This window comes from Catharus ustulatus, chromosome 6, assembly GCF_009819885.2.
Source record: "Catharus ustulatus isolate bCatUst1 chromosome 6, bCatUst1.pri.v2, whole genome shotgun sequence".
NCBI lineage: Eukaryota > Metazoa > Chordata > Aves > Passeriformes > Turdidae > Catharus > Catharus ustulatus.
The window spans coordinates 51,174,738-51,193,453 of NC_046226.1; the positions used below are offsets into that span (position 1 = coordinate 51,174,738).

The following is an 18,716-nucleotide window of genomic DNA, read 5'->3' on the forward strand; positions in this document are numbered from 1 at the left end:
AGTGACAGATGTTATAGATCCCCTGTTGAGTATGAACAAGTCTTCATGGGATGTAAGAGAACACTTTGGCCTCCCTTCCAAATCCAGTTTTCTGAAGTGTTCATGCCAGAAATGCCCATTTTTTGGCAATCCAGCTAAATTCATTTTTAAACAAAGACAAGAACACATTTGGACTCTGGCAGAAACACACAAGTGTGTCATTATGGAGACACAACAGAAGCTAGAAAGAAACAACAAGCTGGCTTGGGATTAGATATGGAGTGTTTGTTGGATGATGCATTGGCTGGATTGTCACAACCAGAAAGTATAGTCGACTTCTTGGTGTCCAGATGGAGAGCAGCGATGAGTGGGATTCCTCAGGAGCCCATATCTGGACCAGTACTCTTTGATATCTTCCTTCAATATTATTTTCTTGAGCTTGAAATGATTAGTTTCAAATAAAAAGGGATGACAGCAAAATAAGGTTATCTGTCAGTTATATATGAAGTATAAAGGAAATGCATGTCCAGTGTGTGGTTACAGGATTCTCTGTATGAGGACATCATGTCAAAAGCCTTTCAGAGGTCCAGGTAAATGATATCAGTGGATCTTTCCTTGTCCACAAGTGTAGTCACTCCATCACAGAAGCCATTAGATTGGTCAGGGAGGGCTGGTCCTTGGCTAATTTAAGTTACTGTGAAAACTTTTCCACACCTTCTTTGTGAGAACAAAGTGGCAAAGATGAGTTCCTACAAAAATGGGAAAGGCTTCTGTCTTCTTAATTCAACCTGTTGGTCCCATAAGGACTCCTTTGTCAGCTCAGCTGAAGATCCTTGTCAGACAAGCACATGAGTATGCCCTGATCCGTACAAAACTTGCTGATCCGTTCCCAGGGACTGCAAAAGAACAAAGCCCTCAAAAAGAAAAAGGTCAAGATAGTACTGGCAAAGGAAGGAACAGTCAGTGAAAGACCTACTGTCTGGGAACTTAATGATAGGCAAGAGAAGAAAGGTACAGGTCAGGTAGATATACAAGCAATGCTGTTAGATGTTTATCTAACAGGATTATTATCTTTACCAGAAGAGGTTGTTTTTCCAACAGCTCTTTAAGTGTTTTTCAAAGATGCTTTATGAAACATGAAAGTTTTAGTGTAAATCAGGCAGCATGCCAGACCTAAGTGGTTTCCTGCAAACAAGCCTAAGCAAAAAAAATCCCCTTACAGTGACACACAAACACATCTCTACATCATCTGCCATTAATTATTGTTTAACCTTCCCTTATTTGAAGAAATACATGGAGACTCCTACCTATCATGGGAGCTTCAGTTAAGCCACATGGTAGCTCTGAGCTCATTACAAACCTGAAGCAAGAAAAATCTCACACAATTAACTTCCTTTGGTTTGTTAGGAGCACATGCAAGACACTTCACCTGACTAATGTCAGCCCTGACTTCAACGCACATCACAAGGAAAAGATACCAGGTTTCATCTAATTACCCAGCTGGATTACACTGGGTTTGATTTTCTCTGTTTCTTTCTTACAACTAAGTCAGGGAAAACAGTCAGCTCCACTAAGGGTTAGTTTTTGGCCCACATAGCAGAATCAGAACATTACCACCAGGAAAACCCTGAGTGAGTTTTTTTGTTTCTATAATGCTGTTTGAGGGGTAAAGTTAAACTTCTAAGCACTCATTTAAATGAAGCAAATCTACTGGTAGAATGTTTAATAGCAGCCAAGGCTAGAACTGGCCAAAGATGATATGGTAAAAGTTTCCTGTATATATTTTTTTCCTAAAGAGTATTCTGACTTTTTTTCAGTGATAGGTACTGGAGACGAGGAAGGAGAAAAGTGGGTTTGACCAAATATTTTGACTTTAATTTTGGCAAACATTGTGTGAAACCAAACAAAAACCACAAGCAACTATATAAAATTAAATTTTGCAAAATACGAACATGTGGATTTCCCTCTCAATAACAATATCCAGATATTTTGCATTTGGGGAGCCCTTCTTGAGCCTGATTTGCAAAGGTTCCTTAGTATCTGCAGCTAGAAAAGATTCCCAGCTCATAGCTGGACTGAATTGTGTCACAGCAGGACTCTTGGAGCCTCTCTGCCTGAGTGTGAATCTGGAAAGTGCTGTGATGCAAGGGCTGCTTAGCACCACGTTGAACTGGAGGAAGGGTAGTAGCACTCATGGGAGTACAAGAATGGCAAAAGTGGTTTTGGAGAAGAGCCAAGTTGTAAGCTGCACATAAGCTGATGTTTATGTGTTTTGCTAGTTTGAACTAATACCAAAAAACGAGCACAAGGAAGTGGTCAAGATGAGAAGTTGTTTCAGAATATGGATGCTCTTGTGATGAAGACCGATTTTCTATAGTGCTGTCACTTCCTGTTAACCCAATAAGAGACCAATATTTATTTCCAGACCAAGTAAGCCAGTCACTTTGTCTAGCAGCCTCCATCATGTTACCCTCATGTGTGACTGAGATCAGCTCATTTATGAACATACAGAGCTAATTGCTTCCAACTGGCAAGACCTAAAGGAAAGAAATATAAACCACCTGGAATCAGGAGAAACAATTCTCTATTTTTGAGAGTTTTGGTCATTCAGTACTTCTGTAAGTATAGTTTTCTATTAGTAAGGAATCCCATAGTTGCAGAATGAAGAAAAGATTTTCTCCTTTTCCTTTTGGAAATGTGCATCTAAGAATTCAGTCCTTCAAAATTAAATGTGTTTAAATTAAACATTTTTGAAAATCAATGTTACGGAAGCAAAAATAGATACATAAGAAACCATGTAGGGCACTAGAAAACTCTAAGAGTGATAGTTAATTAAGGTAAGAAAGTAAACATGAGAGAAGGAATAGAAGGAAAAAATAATATTTGTAGTGAACCCGCAGGCTCCAGAGGCATTTAACCCTGATGTGTTACTAGATTTTTGCAGGAAGGTGCCTGCAGAAGTCTCAGAAGCCAGTGAGGTTTTAAATAAGCTCAAGGATCAACCAAACAAGAAAGGGAAGCTCTGAGCAGTAAACTCTGGACTTTTCTGTGATCCAGAAAATTCATCCACAACACTGACTCATAAAATCTGCAGTGGCAGATCAGCACAACTTATTATTATTAGCAGAGATTTTATAGAGGGGAACTCTCTACTTGTATTTGTCTGCTTCACAAGCATTTTCACTCCTGTCTCTCCTTTAGCAGGCCTACAGCTAAGCTATTTAGAAAGTGTAACCTAAACACATTCAGTGCATGGCTTTACACCTGGCTACAAATGCAGATATCAGAGGTAGCAGTTTCCTGTTGAGTGAGGAGAAAATTATTTTCAAAGTTACCCATCTTTTAGGTCTTTCTAAAGGACATCTCTTTCCAGTTTTCTGCCCCTGTCAGGGACAAGGGAAATATCTGAGATCCAAAATCGCTCTCTGCTTGCCCTCTTTTTAAATGTTTCAATTGATTCTCATTAATCTCTGCCTTCAGTTTAGGAGCTGAGTAAGCTGTTTCATCTTAAAATTAAATTTTCTTGATATATTATTATTATTATTACTATTACTATTATTATTATTATTAGGTAGGGAAAACCCACCTGTTATTTGATGTGCAGGCTTCTGTTCCTTCAGACATCACTCATGGATCATTCACTGCCCTGATCACTGTCATCACTTTAGGTAATATTTTAAATTGGTACAGAAAAATCATCATCTGGTGATTTCCAAGTTATTTTTCATTTATAAAATTCTCTTAACATCCTGACTACTGAAACATAAATCTAGAGATATTTGGAGCACTTGAAATAAAATACTTAGCAAAATATAAAATCAATAGATAGCATAAAATACTAACAGAACTGACTGCAAAAACCATGTGTAAATTATATGGGAACCAAAGAAGCGCAGAGCAGTAAGCTGGCACCAGTCCAAACTTTCAAAATGAAGTTGGAGGGAATGGCAATCCACAGGCACTGCTCCAAGTTGATCTTGCTGTTTGAAGTGCACACCTCAGTAACCTGGCATAGCCTGGGGACTTTCCGTTTCAGCTTTTAAAATCTATTTCAATGAATTTATCTTTTTAAAATAATAAGAAAAAAATCTGTAGAATCTCTCCTGTATCTTAATTAATAAAATCGAGGTGTGTAAAAAGACAGAGCTGAGGGGTATTAGAAGAGTGGCTGCTCCTCCTTCAGTAACTACATCCTGTATGGAAACCTAATGCCAAAGTGCACCTCATTCTATCAGCTCTCACTTGCTGAACACTGCTCTGGAGCCATGAAAAAAGTATAACAGTGGAAAGATTTACTCCCTGCACATGAATGATAATACCTGAATGCCACTGCAATGCCTTCTGATCAGGTCTTGCTGAAACATGAGAAGAGAGGAAGGAAAAAAAAAAAAGACCCAAAAAAAACCCCCCCACACAAACACAGGAAACAGGGCTGCTTTGACAGCTATGAAATTTTTTCATGTAGACACATCATTGCAGATCCATGCTATATATGGATATATTTATCACTTGAAGTACAGGACAAACCTCAGAAAGCCTAAATCTGTGTGTGGTGTGGAAGGACTCAGACTACAGGACAAGGACTTTAAGTATTCATTGTTGGGTTAGAAGATAGCTCACTTTGAATTGACATACAAATCTATCCATAAATTGTTAACAGAAGTTAATCATTTACAGATAGATTTTTATGCCAACTCATAGATTGGTTGTTGCACTCCATTGGAAAGGCAGACAAAGTTTATCAAAAAGATCTTTCACCTATTTGATTTAACTCTAAAAGTCTTCCTTTGTGCCACAGCACTGTGCTCAGTAGTCAACAAATTAATATTTACTTAATGAAATTTATTGCCATCAGAAATCTCAGTCATGAATAGACCAACAGATGTTCATGTCTGCTGGCATTTTTAGCAAGTAGTGGTTCTCTCGGTTTTTTTCAATTAAATTACTCAGGTGTTTAAGGCTGAGTGCACATTTATGTGTTTACAGAATCTGTGCAAGGCCAGATATCTAAATAAGGATCTGCTGATAAACAACAGAATCTGTGTCCTCCAAAGGCCAAGGCAGGTATTCACTAACTCCTTAGCCAAGTCTCACCTTGTCCTCCTTCACCAGCATTATCAAAGTGTTTATCTTTAGTGCTGCACTTGCTGGCTCCTTTCTCCTTTTTTTAAAACCTATAATATGATTGAAGTGAAGCAGTTTTTAAGGAGAGGTAATATCTTTTATCAGAGCAACAGATACACCTCTTTTTAGAACATCAGGACTGCAACAACACAACCACTATTATTTCATTAGTCATTGTAACAGAATTGAAATAATGGCCATGACCTCAGCAAAAGCAGTTTGTCTATACTTTTTTCCTATGGAGATCTGGCAATGTACCACAATCCTGCACCAGCTTGTCTGTATTTATTCAGTTCTACATCTCTTGAATGAGGCATAAAAAAACTTCTTTGCTTTCCTTTTTGCATGATTAAATGGGTACTATCATAAAGTAAACAAATTTTAATCTGCTATGCAACTGGCAGAAGGCTTTCAGCAAATCAAATGCTACTTCAGAGACTGGCTCCCAGTTGGTTTTAGGGTTTTTCTTTTGGTTTTGTTGTGAGGTTTTGGGAGGGGAGGGATGGGTTTTTTAAAACCTCTTTTCACACCTTTTTCAGTATTCACAAAAATCACTTCCATGACTTCCTTATTTCACCTTAGAACTGCAGCCTGCTGCATCTAAGATGGTCAGATTCTGCAGTGACCTGAGAAGTCTTGCTGCTCCTGCCTGGGAAGGTGCTGAAGGAAGCTACATTTACTAATTTTGTGTACATGGCTGTGTAGTCAGAGGTAAAACTTGAACCACCTAATACACACGAAGCCAGCACTTGAGGAAGGGCAGCTCCTGCACTCTCAGATATGATTTAATGAATCTTGCAGGGGCTTTGACAGAAATGTAATTTGCCAAACACAGCACATTTTTCACTGCCAATTAATTAAACAGCCTTACTCAGAAGAAGTGTCCAGTAAATTAAAGAGCTGCAAGCATAGAACTTTACATTATCTAATTGTACCACAAACTCAGCTACTGAAACAGATATGCCTGGTGATCTAAAAGGCTATGTGAAAAGCAGCTTCAATATGTTGCCCCTCCTGCTATTCTTTGAGTTTGACTTCTATTTCTTTCTCATTGCTCCTCATTCTCATGTGACTTCCACAATTACCACTGACAGCAGTGAGACACAGTTCCCAGCTCCAGCTATCAATGTGCTGTGCTCTGTGTGTCAAAAGGTGCCAGAATTAATCTTTAAAAGGTTATCTTTCTCTTTCAAAATTCAGAAAGCTCTTTTATCCATCCCTGTATACTGTTTGTAACTTTACAAGTAGGATTTCAAAGCCTGGCTACACACAGCCATGGAAGATGAGCCAGAAGAGTGTTCCAGGATAAAAAGGAGTGAATTATGCAGACCAGAAGAGTTGATTCTCCAGCCAAAGGGCTGTAAAAGCAATACATCACTTGAACCCTATCCACCTAAATCTTTTCACATGTTTTCAGCACACAAGCCAGTGCTCTGTGGTTTTTAGCACACAAAAAGTAAGTTTCCAGGCTCTTCCCAACCATGAAGTTTCACAAGTTTCTCCTGTAAACAAGCGCTGCTTTAGGGAACATAAAAGAATGGCATTCCTCTTTATAAAACAGCATTAAGGATGTGCTTGCCAACATGACCCATGAAAAACTCAGAAAGGGTTGTAACACTGCACATTATCTGGTTTTGTGGGAATGAGACAAGAGAAGGGCTCCTTGACAACTCAACGCCTTCTAATGGCTTCTAAGAATCCTGTCTTTTATTGTTATTACCCAGCTTTATCCTGTCTCACTCAGGAAAGAGAATAACATGACATTTGACTCTCCACATATTTAAACTGAAATTTGAAAACTACGGCCCTTTTGATTTTTTTTAAGAAATCTTGATCATTTAAGTTCTTCAATTCAACTAATTTTAGAATAAAATAACCAGGCAATTTTTACCATCTAATCCCTGTTCTGAAACTACTAAAATAGGCCATGAGAATTTTTTATCTAAGAAACAAAGAAACACTAACACAAAGTTCTTCTCTGAAGAGTAATAAAGGCTAACAGGTTGAGGTAGAGATATGCACTCTCTGAAATTTTCTCATTGTTGGAAGTCCTTTAAATAAGTTACCATTTGCCATAATAAAAATCAACATTTCCTTTTTTCTCAGAAAACTTGCACTTCCTAAAAGAAGCAAACAACCTGCAGACATGCTTTTAAATGTAGCAACCTAAGGGTTTCTCCTACTTAAAGCGGCAATCTCACATACCTTTTCTCAAAGAGTATTGTTACTAACATCCCTTGACAGTTTGCATTTGGCATAATAAAATATGAAGGCAGCTATATAGTTCATTCAGACTGGGAAAATTTTTCATCTCTTGCACTGTACAAAGTTACTTCCACTGTACACCAGGTACTATGAAAACGAAAACATTCACATCTGTGAAGCATTCCCATGCTGTGACAATGAAATCCATGGGCCACCAGCTAACTTTTACATTCAGCCTTCAAATTAGAGAATTTACCTTCATACCATCCAAACTCTCATAACCAAACCCCTCTGCATAATTCAGAGAATATTTTGGTTGAAAGGGATCTTAAAGATTCTACTTCCAACCCTCCTGCCATAAACAGGAGCATCTTCTATTAGACCAGGCTGCTCAAAGTCTCATCCAGTCTGGCCTTGAACACTTCCAGGGATGGGACATCCACAGCTTCCCTGGGAAACCTGTTCTGGTGCTCTACCACTCTCACAGTGAGGAATTTCTTCCTAATACAGAGTTCTCATTTCTGTCTCACCCTACAGACCCATGGACTTCAGTGGTTTTGGTAGCTGAGACTTCACCTGAGGCAAAGTTACTCCATGACTTTAACTGAGGCCAGTGTTTGAAACTGAAAGTCCAAAGTGGTTAGAGCTGAACTAAGCAATCAAAACACATTTACCCAAAAACTATGAATGAATTGTAGTAGGAGGTTCTGTAATATTTTCAGCTCTATCATGGACAGACTGCATTATCATAATGCAGAAATTACTGTGTATAAGAATATGGTTATTCCAACACTCATACTGGATTCACAGTGAGTAGCAGATTTTAAGTCACTCATATTTTAGAAGTCTTTGTAAAATTCATATAGTTTCCTAGCCACAGATAATGTATACTTCATACTTTCTTTACCTTTCTTCTTCCAGAGGTAATTTGATTTAGTTTTAAATGAAGGATTCACAGTAATTTGTAATCTATTCTTGGGCAATTTTGCTTAAAGCACAGTGATAAAAGTTGGGTTATTTGTTCAAAAGGTTTTACTAATTAAAGTAACAGCTGTTGTCACCAGTGTCTCTGGATTATCTCCTCTTAATGAGCTGATTCCAGGTGTCTTGCTTTCTGGAATAGTTTAAATAATGTAAGTAACCATACTCAGCACACTGTTAAAAACTTGGGCAGCTGGCTGTTTGTATAATCATCCTATATTTGTGGCAGTTGACCCTTGATCTAGGTCCCACCTAAGCTGCATTTTTTTAATGTGGTAACATTTCATATATACAATAAAAAAATGCAGTACATTGCACTGTTTGCTATTTATTTCTGAACCAGCTCTGCAGTTCTTTTATTGCAGCAGGAAGTTTATTGCCACAGAAGCCTCAGTGAAAAACCACAAAACTGAGCTTCAGTAGGGCAAAAACTGGAAAGCCATGTCTTTTAGTGTAACACCATCACCAACAGACAGCCCTGAAGCAGAGAAACTGCCACAGTGTTAGATTTTAATGGGGCTGCATGTCACCAAATGTTAGGAGACACTTTGTTCAGACAGCTCTGCAAAACAAGGACCTAATGTAAGCTCAGAGGGGTAAGGCCCAAAGAATTGCTTTAGAAGAAGAAAAATGTCTATTCAAACACAAACCCCATTTCCAGGCAAGGTTGCTCCATGTTGAAGACCATATCTGTTACTTTTGTGTGTGTCTTCATAACAAAAGCATTACTCGAAGTACAGTTATTCCCAATGCAATCTGCAGGATGTATGTCACCAAGATCACAATTTTTTACATTTTCTGAACCTTAAGTGTCACTAAATGCACACAATAATCTATCCCAACTCTGTGCCTCGAACTCTCCTTTCTACATGGAGGTGAATTAAGTTTGCAAAGCACATTCGTGAAGTTCAGATATTCTTCTCTCCAAAGCCCTCAACAAGTCTTGAGAACCAATCTCCCACTCCATCACTCTATTTCTGTCCCAAACCTCACAGCAGGACACACCCCAGGTCTGTCTGCATGTGCAGCAGTTGTAACATTGTTCTTCAGTTTCAGTCATACTCAGCTCCCACAAATTCCTTTCAGTTGGAGGTTTAGGGATTTTATCTATTTTTTCTATTCCCAGTTACCTCTATTACGTACTTATAGTATCTGCATAAACTCTGGAATGCTGAGATCAAGAATAACCAACTTCTCTGGTGCAGTGAGCTTCCCCCTAAAAATGCTTGAGTGCCACAAGACACATATGACAAATTTCTCTTGGGTACAGGGAAAAACAGCTATAGGAATAATATGTTCTGGTTGCTTTTCCAGGGTCTCTCCACTCCACTCTGAAGTAGGACTGGTCAGGAAGCTCAGACCAAATAATGATCTCAAACCTTCTGGTGACACCGTGGATTACAAAATTAAAGTGTATCACACAACCAGACTCTCACAAGTAGCTTGAAGCACCAAAATTGCCACTTGAGCACAGCTAACAGAGAATATTTATTTATGCAGTCCTCAGGTACACAATGAGACTATTTCCTCACTATTTTTCTACTTTAATTGACTAATTTGTCACCCTTGAGCTCTGCACTTCAGTGTATGACAAAGAGTACTAATATATTATCAAAATTCAGTAAAGTACTTGCAAGTGAAATAGTTGTTTCAAACTCACACTTTAACCAACTTATTTTACATCATTGTACACAGACCTAACTAGATTCACCTAAAAGAGGAAGAGCTAAACATTGCAACAGCTACCTTATCCCTGCAACTATAGCAAAGATCAGCTTGTTTAAAAAGCTAATAAAAAAGATGATAATGGCTTTTTCCAGTGTGAAATATTTATAGGCGTGTGGCTGGGAAGAACAAGAATTGTGTTTTTAAAAAAAATTGAAAGAAATGTTTTTTTATTAAAGCAGGCAATTTTCTGCATCGTTAGAAATGAGCACTGAATTGGCAAGATCAAAGAACATTGGATAAATAAACAATATTTCTGATATCTTTAGCAATTAAGCACTACAATTACTGCAGAAAGGGTACCACCCCCATTTAGTTCACCTCTCAGATAAGTGTTTCATAAGAAATTATAACTCTGCTTTCTTTTAAGTGGTCTTTTAAACACTGCAATGGCTGTGCAATCTAATTGAAAAATACAGGGGAAAGGGTTTGCACAGGTTTTTGCTTGTTTGTTTGTTTTTAATTTTGAATTGCTTGGTAGCCAAGTTTGGGGTTTTTTTAAATGAAGTTTCTGTCATTAAAAACCCAATCCAAATTGCACTGATATTTTAATGCACTAGGTGGCATAATGATATTCATATTAGAGAAATTAAATGATTCACCAGCACCCAGATACTTCTTTGGATAAAAAAAGCCCCCCTTTCTGCTAGATAAGAAGCCCTATGAGAACTTTTGTAATTATAGGATTGCTAATAATTTTAACTCACTTTCGGTTTCTTTGGAAGAATACTTCAAATTTTGACAGAAAAAAACTATTAATATTTAAAGATTATGGCTTAAGAATTTAAAGCCTTTGAAGGTAGGGATTTCAGTTTAAAATCTTTTAAACCCTGCTCCAGTTCTGATTGTGATCAAGTTTACCCTGAACAATTTTACTTGTGGCCAACATTAAAGCAGATCAAAGAAACATGAGCTTGAGAGTGCTCACTTTTTCTGGGACTCCCGTTCCATCAGCTTTGATATGGGCCACATTAAACACATGTTGATGCTGCCAGGAATTGGACAGGGTGACTTGAATCAATCTTTTTCATTTCTAACTCTATTAACTCCACCATTATAGTGAACATAATGAAAGATCCTTTTAGACTGATTCTGGTGTCAGTCTGAACCAGCATTATGTCAAAAAAAAATTTAAGTCATCTTCATTTACTGTAAACTCAGAGACTTGCATTTTGCTGCAGGTGTTCTGCCACAGTTTGCTTGAATTCAGGGAAGTAAATTACAAGACACGTCAATGTAAAGAGGCAGTGAAATCATTTATCATTAACTTGAAGAGGCCATTATTCAGCTAAGGAAGATGACTGTTTTATGAAATACAAAGGATGAGATCATGATTTAGTGACCAGAAGTATTCATTTTCCAAAACACAGCAGCATGTAGTGAATGTGAGAAAGGAGCTAAGAAGTTGATATGATTTTATCTGGCTAATGTTTTGGTGTTGGCCATCACAGTCAAAAGTGGCTTTTATGAAAGCTGCTTATGATTAGAAGATTCATTTTTTGATTGACTAATGACTGAATCTGTCCCACTTCTTTCTGTGCAACTACAACTGTCACAAGCTGCAGCACTGCCACAAGCAGGAGCCCTATCAGACCATCAAGAAAGGATTATAAAGAGGTGTAAAGCCTTCTGTCTTTTAAGGGCAATTTGAAACAGCGGAGATCCTAAACACTTCAGAGAGTCCAGAAAATATAATTGATCTTGTTTGTTCTCCTTTTTTGATGTAGTCAGTAACATGTTGACCTGTTTTACAAAATTATCCCCACTTACAAAGCTTATTTGTGCAAGGATAATAGGATAATGCTATTGCTGGGACTAATTTTTTGAAGAATGAAGATGTGTTCAGTGCAGAAAAAGTGAGCGTAGGATGGAACACAGTATCAAACACTACCAAATTATCATTTCTGAAAGAGATTAAAGACAAGGCTTCCCCATTTTATGACACAGTCAGTAAGGAGTCCTGAAGTGCCTACCTTTTCCAGCTGATGTATCCCTTCCTCTACACAGCAAATTGATGCCAGCGTTCTCAGGGTCTGGGGATAAATGCACCTGAAACAATCCTGGCGACAGATCTTAAAGAGAGCAACCACACCTCCTTCCTGCAGGGCAAAAACAGCAAAAAAAGGAAAGTTACACCAGAGGTTTCCCCAGTAGTTAATCAACACTGGCATGGGGAGCAGATTCCTTTAGTAGTTTATCCAAAATAGCTGTTGTAACAACACCAACAAAGAGGATGTTAAACTCACATCAAGAGCTCAAGTGGATTAATGCTTGTACACTAAGTGATGGAAAAGTAATACAACCTCAGTAGGAGGTGTGCTTAAGTGATTGACTTCACCAGTTACAAGCTCCATTTAAATTAAGCCTGACATTCCTGCAAAAATTACAAAGAACCATCAATAGGTGGCAATTAGAGAGACATTTAACTGATCCTTCAGCCATATTATTAGTATAAAATAGATTTTTGTTACCATATATTTCCCATTCCTCTACATTCCTGAGCTCCACACAAAATTTACTTAATGTTATAATTATGAACAGGAAGGTCACATGTTTGAAGAGCTATTGAAAATAAAGTGGAAATAGGTGTCAAATTTTAAACAGATATAATCCAACTCTTCACCCTCTAATATAAGATTTGCATTCCTAAAAGTTTTTCTTTAAATACTATAGTGGCAAAGACTTGAGTATTTTAGAGTATGTTAGAGCAGCTATCCTTAATTAATTTCCAACACAGCTTGTAAACATATGTTTTAGTAAATTGCATATAACAAATGTAAATATAAAAATAAATACCAACGATGTTGCATTTTGTGAGGTCAGGTTTATAAAATTATTTTTTATTTCAAAATGCTGTGCTATCAGGTAGACTACATATGTCTTTTATGATGCAGAATCAGACATATGATGAAGACAAAAGCATTTAAATTAGTGATGACAGATGAAATCTCAGACTAAAGTATTCCCATTACAGCAGTAAATTAAAAAGAGTTGAAATCATGGACCCAGTGAAAAGTACACCCTTTTTTAAAACCTGTTTCAGTAGACTCTGTTTAAAATATTTTTAGATTCACAGAAATAATCTATTTTTTCCTCAACCATTATTTGAAAGCTCAACAGGTTATACTGACTTAAAACCTCTGCACTTCAATTCAGACTTTACTCATTTTCAGAATTCTCTATTTTTGTACTAGTTCTGCCTGAATACAGTAGAGGATAATAGAGGAAGCAAAACCCTCTCTCAGTCTAACAAAAAAAATTACACCAAGTCATACAGAACTAGACAAAATTAACCCATCAACAGATTTTCCAGACAGAAGAAGTTTTATATCATGTCTTTGCAAAACTATATGGAATTTCTGTGGCATCAGTGAAAATAATAGGCCCACTAAAAATTGTTAGGAGTAAAATTTATTTCTGGAATTGTTAGAAGCGTTCATGTGTCTTATTTTATATCTTGTACTGCTAAATGTAGCCTAGTGCAGAAAGATATTTCTGAGCCTTTAAATTAAAAAAGATGCAGTACATTAACAAAATAGTTTCAGTCATTTTTCCTTCCACAAAAGGATACAGTAATTAAATTATCTATCAAAAATATAGGGAAAAAGCTGTTGCACTGTCATTCTCAAGGCAAAGGTGACAGTTTTGTTGGGGTTTTTTTGCTTAAATTTCATTATCAATTTAAATTTTCCCACATTTCAATTGAATCAGGGATGATCCGATCCTCTGCTTCAGCCATAATAAGGAGAAGTTTGTGGACAAACCTAGTAATGCTCAAGTGATGTTGGCAAATTTGCTTTAAGCCTTTTCTATGCCAAATGGGTGCCCTGATCTTACCTTTGATGGACAGGAAGTGATTTATTATTGCATTTGTCAGGAGGAGATCTGAACTCTTTATTTTGTGCCCCATGTGCCATTACTAAGCTGTAAAATATTGACCATGAGTAATGAAGTGAGAGATCTGTAAGTGAAATATTGGATGGGTGGGAAATACTGAGCCTGATTCCATGGCTTGTCAAAAGCACTCCCCTCACTGGGCTTGGAGCATTTCTCAGAATTTATTCACCTTCTTCAAGATTCATCTCCTGTATCTTTTGCAATGATGCCAAATCATTCCATCTGACAGGGACATGTATAAATCGGTTAAGTGGGTAAACATTCAGTGGAAGAGAGGGACACTTGCTTGATGACCTGCTTCTCTCCTATATTGGATTAACAGGAATTAAATTTTGTGGGATGCTATTCAGAAGGGCTAGGTTTAGGTAACGAAATCACCTGAAATACAATCACAAAAACTATGTGGATTGAGTGAATAAAGAAGAGAAGCAAAAAGGTATCTAATTCTAAGGTGGAATATTTTGCAGTTTCAGCCTGAAATGACCTGAAGTGCAGTAAATTCTCATCAAGGCTTTGACAATATTTGTAATTATCTTGACAGATGATCTCCAAAGAGATCTTCATCATAAATACTTGCTAGGAAAGGAACTGGCATATAGAGAAGGTAAGGCAAGATGCATTAGAAGCTTCTCAGAGCAAGTGATCTGCTCTACAGCCAAAAGGAATTCCAAAAAAGGTATTCTCCAAAGTGGCTGTTATGCAGGTAGGAATATCTTCACTTTTGTTTCTTTCTCATTTACAAGTCTATTATCCCAGCATTCTGTTCAATACAGTTGATATTGAACTCTATCATCAGTAAAATTAAGTTTTTTAAAAATATTCTTTTCTTTATCACTCTATGACCTATTTAACTCATAAACAGATTTTTACCAATTCTTTTGATTGTTACACATCCCAATCTATTTATAGCCCTTTTGCTCTAAGTAATGCTAATTTTCTTATCTTGCCTGTACTGCTACTCGTTTTTGTTAGAGACCTTGGGTTTTATGTCTCTGACACCTAGTGAGAACTACTACTGGCTGCCAGGGTGAGTCAGCAACATGATTTTTTCACAGCAGATTACAAAGTTACATGCTAAAAAGGAAAGTGTCAAAGAATGCCTGTAGGAGGTATAAAATTATGGGTGATGCTTCAGCAGAGAGGGGAGCAGTTGATTTTGTAAATTTTTGTAAAATATTAGCAGGAGATGGGTGAGAAGGACAGGGAAGACTGAAAACCTTACCAAAATGTAAAATGAGAGACCAGTTCCTGCAATATTATAGCTTTACAACACTATCTTGGTTCCTTTTTTTTGCACATCCAAGACTGGTGTGCTTTAGAGTTGTAACTTATAACTTGGGACAGGAAAAAAACCTAACAGCCATGTTCCACAAGATCACACTTTGTCGTGGAGAGTGAGACTTCAAGGTTATATGGACAAATTTGTTGAATTTCACTTTCCCAGTAAACAAATAATCAATTTCTCTGGCTAGTTTTTATCAAGGCTACTATGACAGTTCTCAAGGGAACTATGGATTCTATGAAAGATTTTGAAATTACTTCACATTGCTTCAATTCTTTTCCACCCTCCTAATGACTGAGAACAATTTCAAAATTTTTTTTTTGTTTATTTTCTGTTTTGAAGTCACCCTGAATTTTTAGTGTCATAGCTAACTAAAGCCAGTGTCCATCTAGTCCTGTCTGCTTCACAGATTGTGAAATCTGTCACAAATGAAACTTGAATTACAGCACGAGCAGCATTTCTTGTGTTATCTGGTCTAAAACTGGAAATGTCACAAAGTCATCAAGAAATACAAACATACCTTATTCATATGGGGAGCTTTAGGAAAGGTACAAGTTAACCTCCAAAGCAAGCAAAGCTCAGTGCTGTTAAGTTTCTTTGTCTGAACAGAGCTCTTTACCCATTTGAAATTCTGGTCTGTTAAAGTTCCTCTGCCCCTTTGGTCACTGATGCAGGTAACAGAGGCAGTACAGAGGGGGTAGGATAATGGTCAGCCTGGATAAATGCATTTCCCAGTGCACAGGGCAGACAGAGGCACAGGACAGGTGGTGCAATCACTGCTGTAATTCGGCAGCCAAACACCACTTAGGGTTCTTTGCACAAGGGGATGCATTGCCTCAATTGTAAACCCATGACACGCCCAGGTTTTAGCAATATATTAGCTTAGTGATCTATGAAAGGTCAGACTTCACTTCTGCTGAATTAAATAGTTATGGAAGTCATAAAATTATAAAAAGCTGAATACCAATTTTCTTTAATTTGTTAATTCTGCATTTCCGTGATACTCAACATTTTAACATTGTTTTTGGGTACCACTGAGTGGAGCTCAAATACCAATTTAGAAAAAACCCCAAACCTCTCAGGTTGTTGACAGAATCCACTACAGGTTTCTGAGTCTGGCTCATTCTCAGTCTTCAGAACAGAGCAGTACCTTTTATGGTGTAAATATCTATCTAAGGGCACATCAGAAGTAATTAAATGCTGCTGTCTAACCCTGCCTCTGAGTAGGATAAGGAACTGGCACAGCACTCCACAAGCAGTAGCTGGGGGAGGGAGGTTTTCCTCTTTCTTCATGCCCTGTGGTTGTGATTATCCAACCCTCAAAAAGACACCATGTCCCACCTTTTTCACTTTTTCAAGATTCAAGTGTCCTCAAAGGTGCAAACTCTGCAGGGATTTCCAGTATCATGGGTCTTGACAGAATGACTCATTTGTACCAAAAGTTAGCATCAACTACTCAGTAAATGAGAACACACACTGACAGAAGTGACTGCAATGATGGGTCTTTTGTAAAAGGATAATAATGAATGCAAAGTATTTCTAAATTTGCATCTCTAGTAATATCTCCAACCTCCCCTGTACACAGCTGAAGAGGTCTTGCTGTTTCTCTGCACACTCTGCCACAGCCATGGCCTACTGTAAAGTTTATCTCTATTTACATGGCTGGTGTTTAAAAAGTACTGTTAGGGAGACACTAAAAAAGTTCACAACATTATGGAGTGGTAATACCTCAGATAGCACAAAGACAAATGCAACTGAAGCAATTCTGAGAAGCCTGTTGGAGCTGAAGCTCCAACTACACCATCCTACCAAAGGTGTTTGCACAGGTATTGGGCATAATTAAAGATTGGGGGGATGTGAAAAAAACCTTTAATGCAATAGTTATGGTGGTAAACTCTGTAGAGTAAGCTTGCAAAAGCACCACAAGAAAATAAAGAAGTAGTTTCTCTGAGCAAATTTTGTTGTCCTTTGTTGGAATCCAGAAACTTGGGAGTTTTGGGCTTTCTGACACTGGCCCCCAGGAGAGCACTGCTTTTGACTTGAGGCCTCCATTTTGCTCACTTCTATATGGTAGCCAGAAGTGTTGCAGAACTCTCTGTACTTTAGATAAGATTTAATAAACAACCAAGCCCAAACACAAGAAAATTCATCTCCTCCATGTTTTTAATCCTGACTCTGGGTGAAGAGAGAAGAAAATGAAGGCAAGCCACTAATTAAGTGGAGCAGTTACCACATACATTTACAGCTCTTCAGTGAAATGAGTTTCTTGCACTGCTAGTTGGCTCTGTATTGCTCCATCCATCCCTTACCTTGGCTATGATGCGGCAGAGGTGGGCACCTTCCTGGGCAAGGCTGAACAAACCGCTGACGGCCGACTCGGTGACGTACAGACTGCCCGAGAGCTCTATCTGCCTCAGCAGGTTCTGGGGATACAGGACACAAAAACTGCAGCAGTCACACTGAAAACACTCATTTGTCCTCGCATTTCAGTAGATGGAACCAAGGACAGGGATATTTAGAAATAAATATTAACAGGGTAAGACAATGGGTATATGTGTGAGAGTGTTCGGTATGGAGCTCTCCAGCTATTTAGTAAATTGTTTTTGAGTTTGGTCTGGGATTGAACCAGAATTTTCAGAAGGCAACCAATTTAGTTAGTGTAGAAGTTGAATTACATGGTGATGCAAAATTTCCACCTTATTTATAAGGAATATTGTTACACCCTTTCTTATACTACCTTCTAAGGCTCTGGGTTCATCATTACTGTCAGTCAAAATGTCACTGACAAACAGACATTCATCTAAAGAAATATAGTTTATTTCTCCAATGTGTGAAATAGATTAATTTTTTTTTAATCTTCGTAAATATTTATCTTGCTTTTGCATTTGTGTCATTGCAACTTTAGAGAAGCACAGCTATGAAAAGAACATTAAGTCCATTACATTTTATGTTTCTGAAAAAAAGACAGAGAATCACTAGAATAATTTATTCTATTTCCTAGGAGGAGGAAGGTAAGCATTTTTGTATTTAATCCAACTTTGAAAGAAATGCAAGGAAGTATCCCACATTTATTTATACAAAATTCAATTACCTTGACTTTAAGAGGCTCTGTTCTTCCACTTTTAGCATTAGAAAAATGCTCCATAATAATGCATTAGAAAAATGCTTCCTTAAATGACATAGCTTAAGAGTTCACAATTTGATATGAACCTATCCTGAATTAATCCTGATACACTGATTAGGAAAAAAAAAGCCCTTTACACAATTTAAGCTGAAACCTCTCACACAGACACTTAAGTCTGCTTCAGAGCAGCAACCTACCCCCAGCCAATGTGTTTTTATGGCAGAAGGGGGCACCTGGCCTGACTGAATGGCTCAGAAAACTGTTCATAAAACTCTTTTTATTTATAAGTTCTAATCCAAGTCCTTCAACCACACAAATACACACAAGATGTTGTGGAGTCAATAATTCCACTCCCTTGAAAGAAAAAGGGAGTAGGATTTCAGGTGTGACAGTCAGTGC

The 18,716-nt window shown here is 37.6% G+C and overlaps 1 protein-coding gene across 1 annotated transcript in view; it reads right to left on the reverse strand.

Annotated features, from left to right (window-relative positions):
* INSC (INSC spindle orientation adaptor protein) overlaps window positions 1-18,716 on the reverse strand; it is a 116,006-nt gene that overhangs the window by 32,097 nt on the left and 65,193 nt on the right. Inside the window, exons 6-7 of the mRNA XM_033062783.1 lie at window positions 17,503-17,616; window positions 11,988-12,113 (exon numbers count right to left, since the gene is read on the reverse strand). Of these exons, the coding sequence (XP_032918674.1) occupies window positions 11,988-12,113; window positions 17,503-17,616 (240 nt within the window). The remainder of the gene's footprint in view (window positions 1-11,987; window positions 12,114-17,502; window positions 17,617-18,716) is intronic.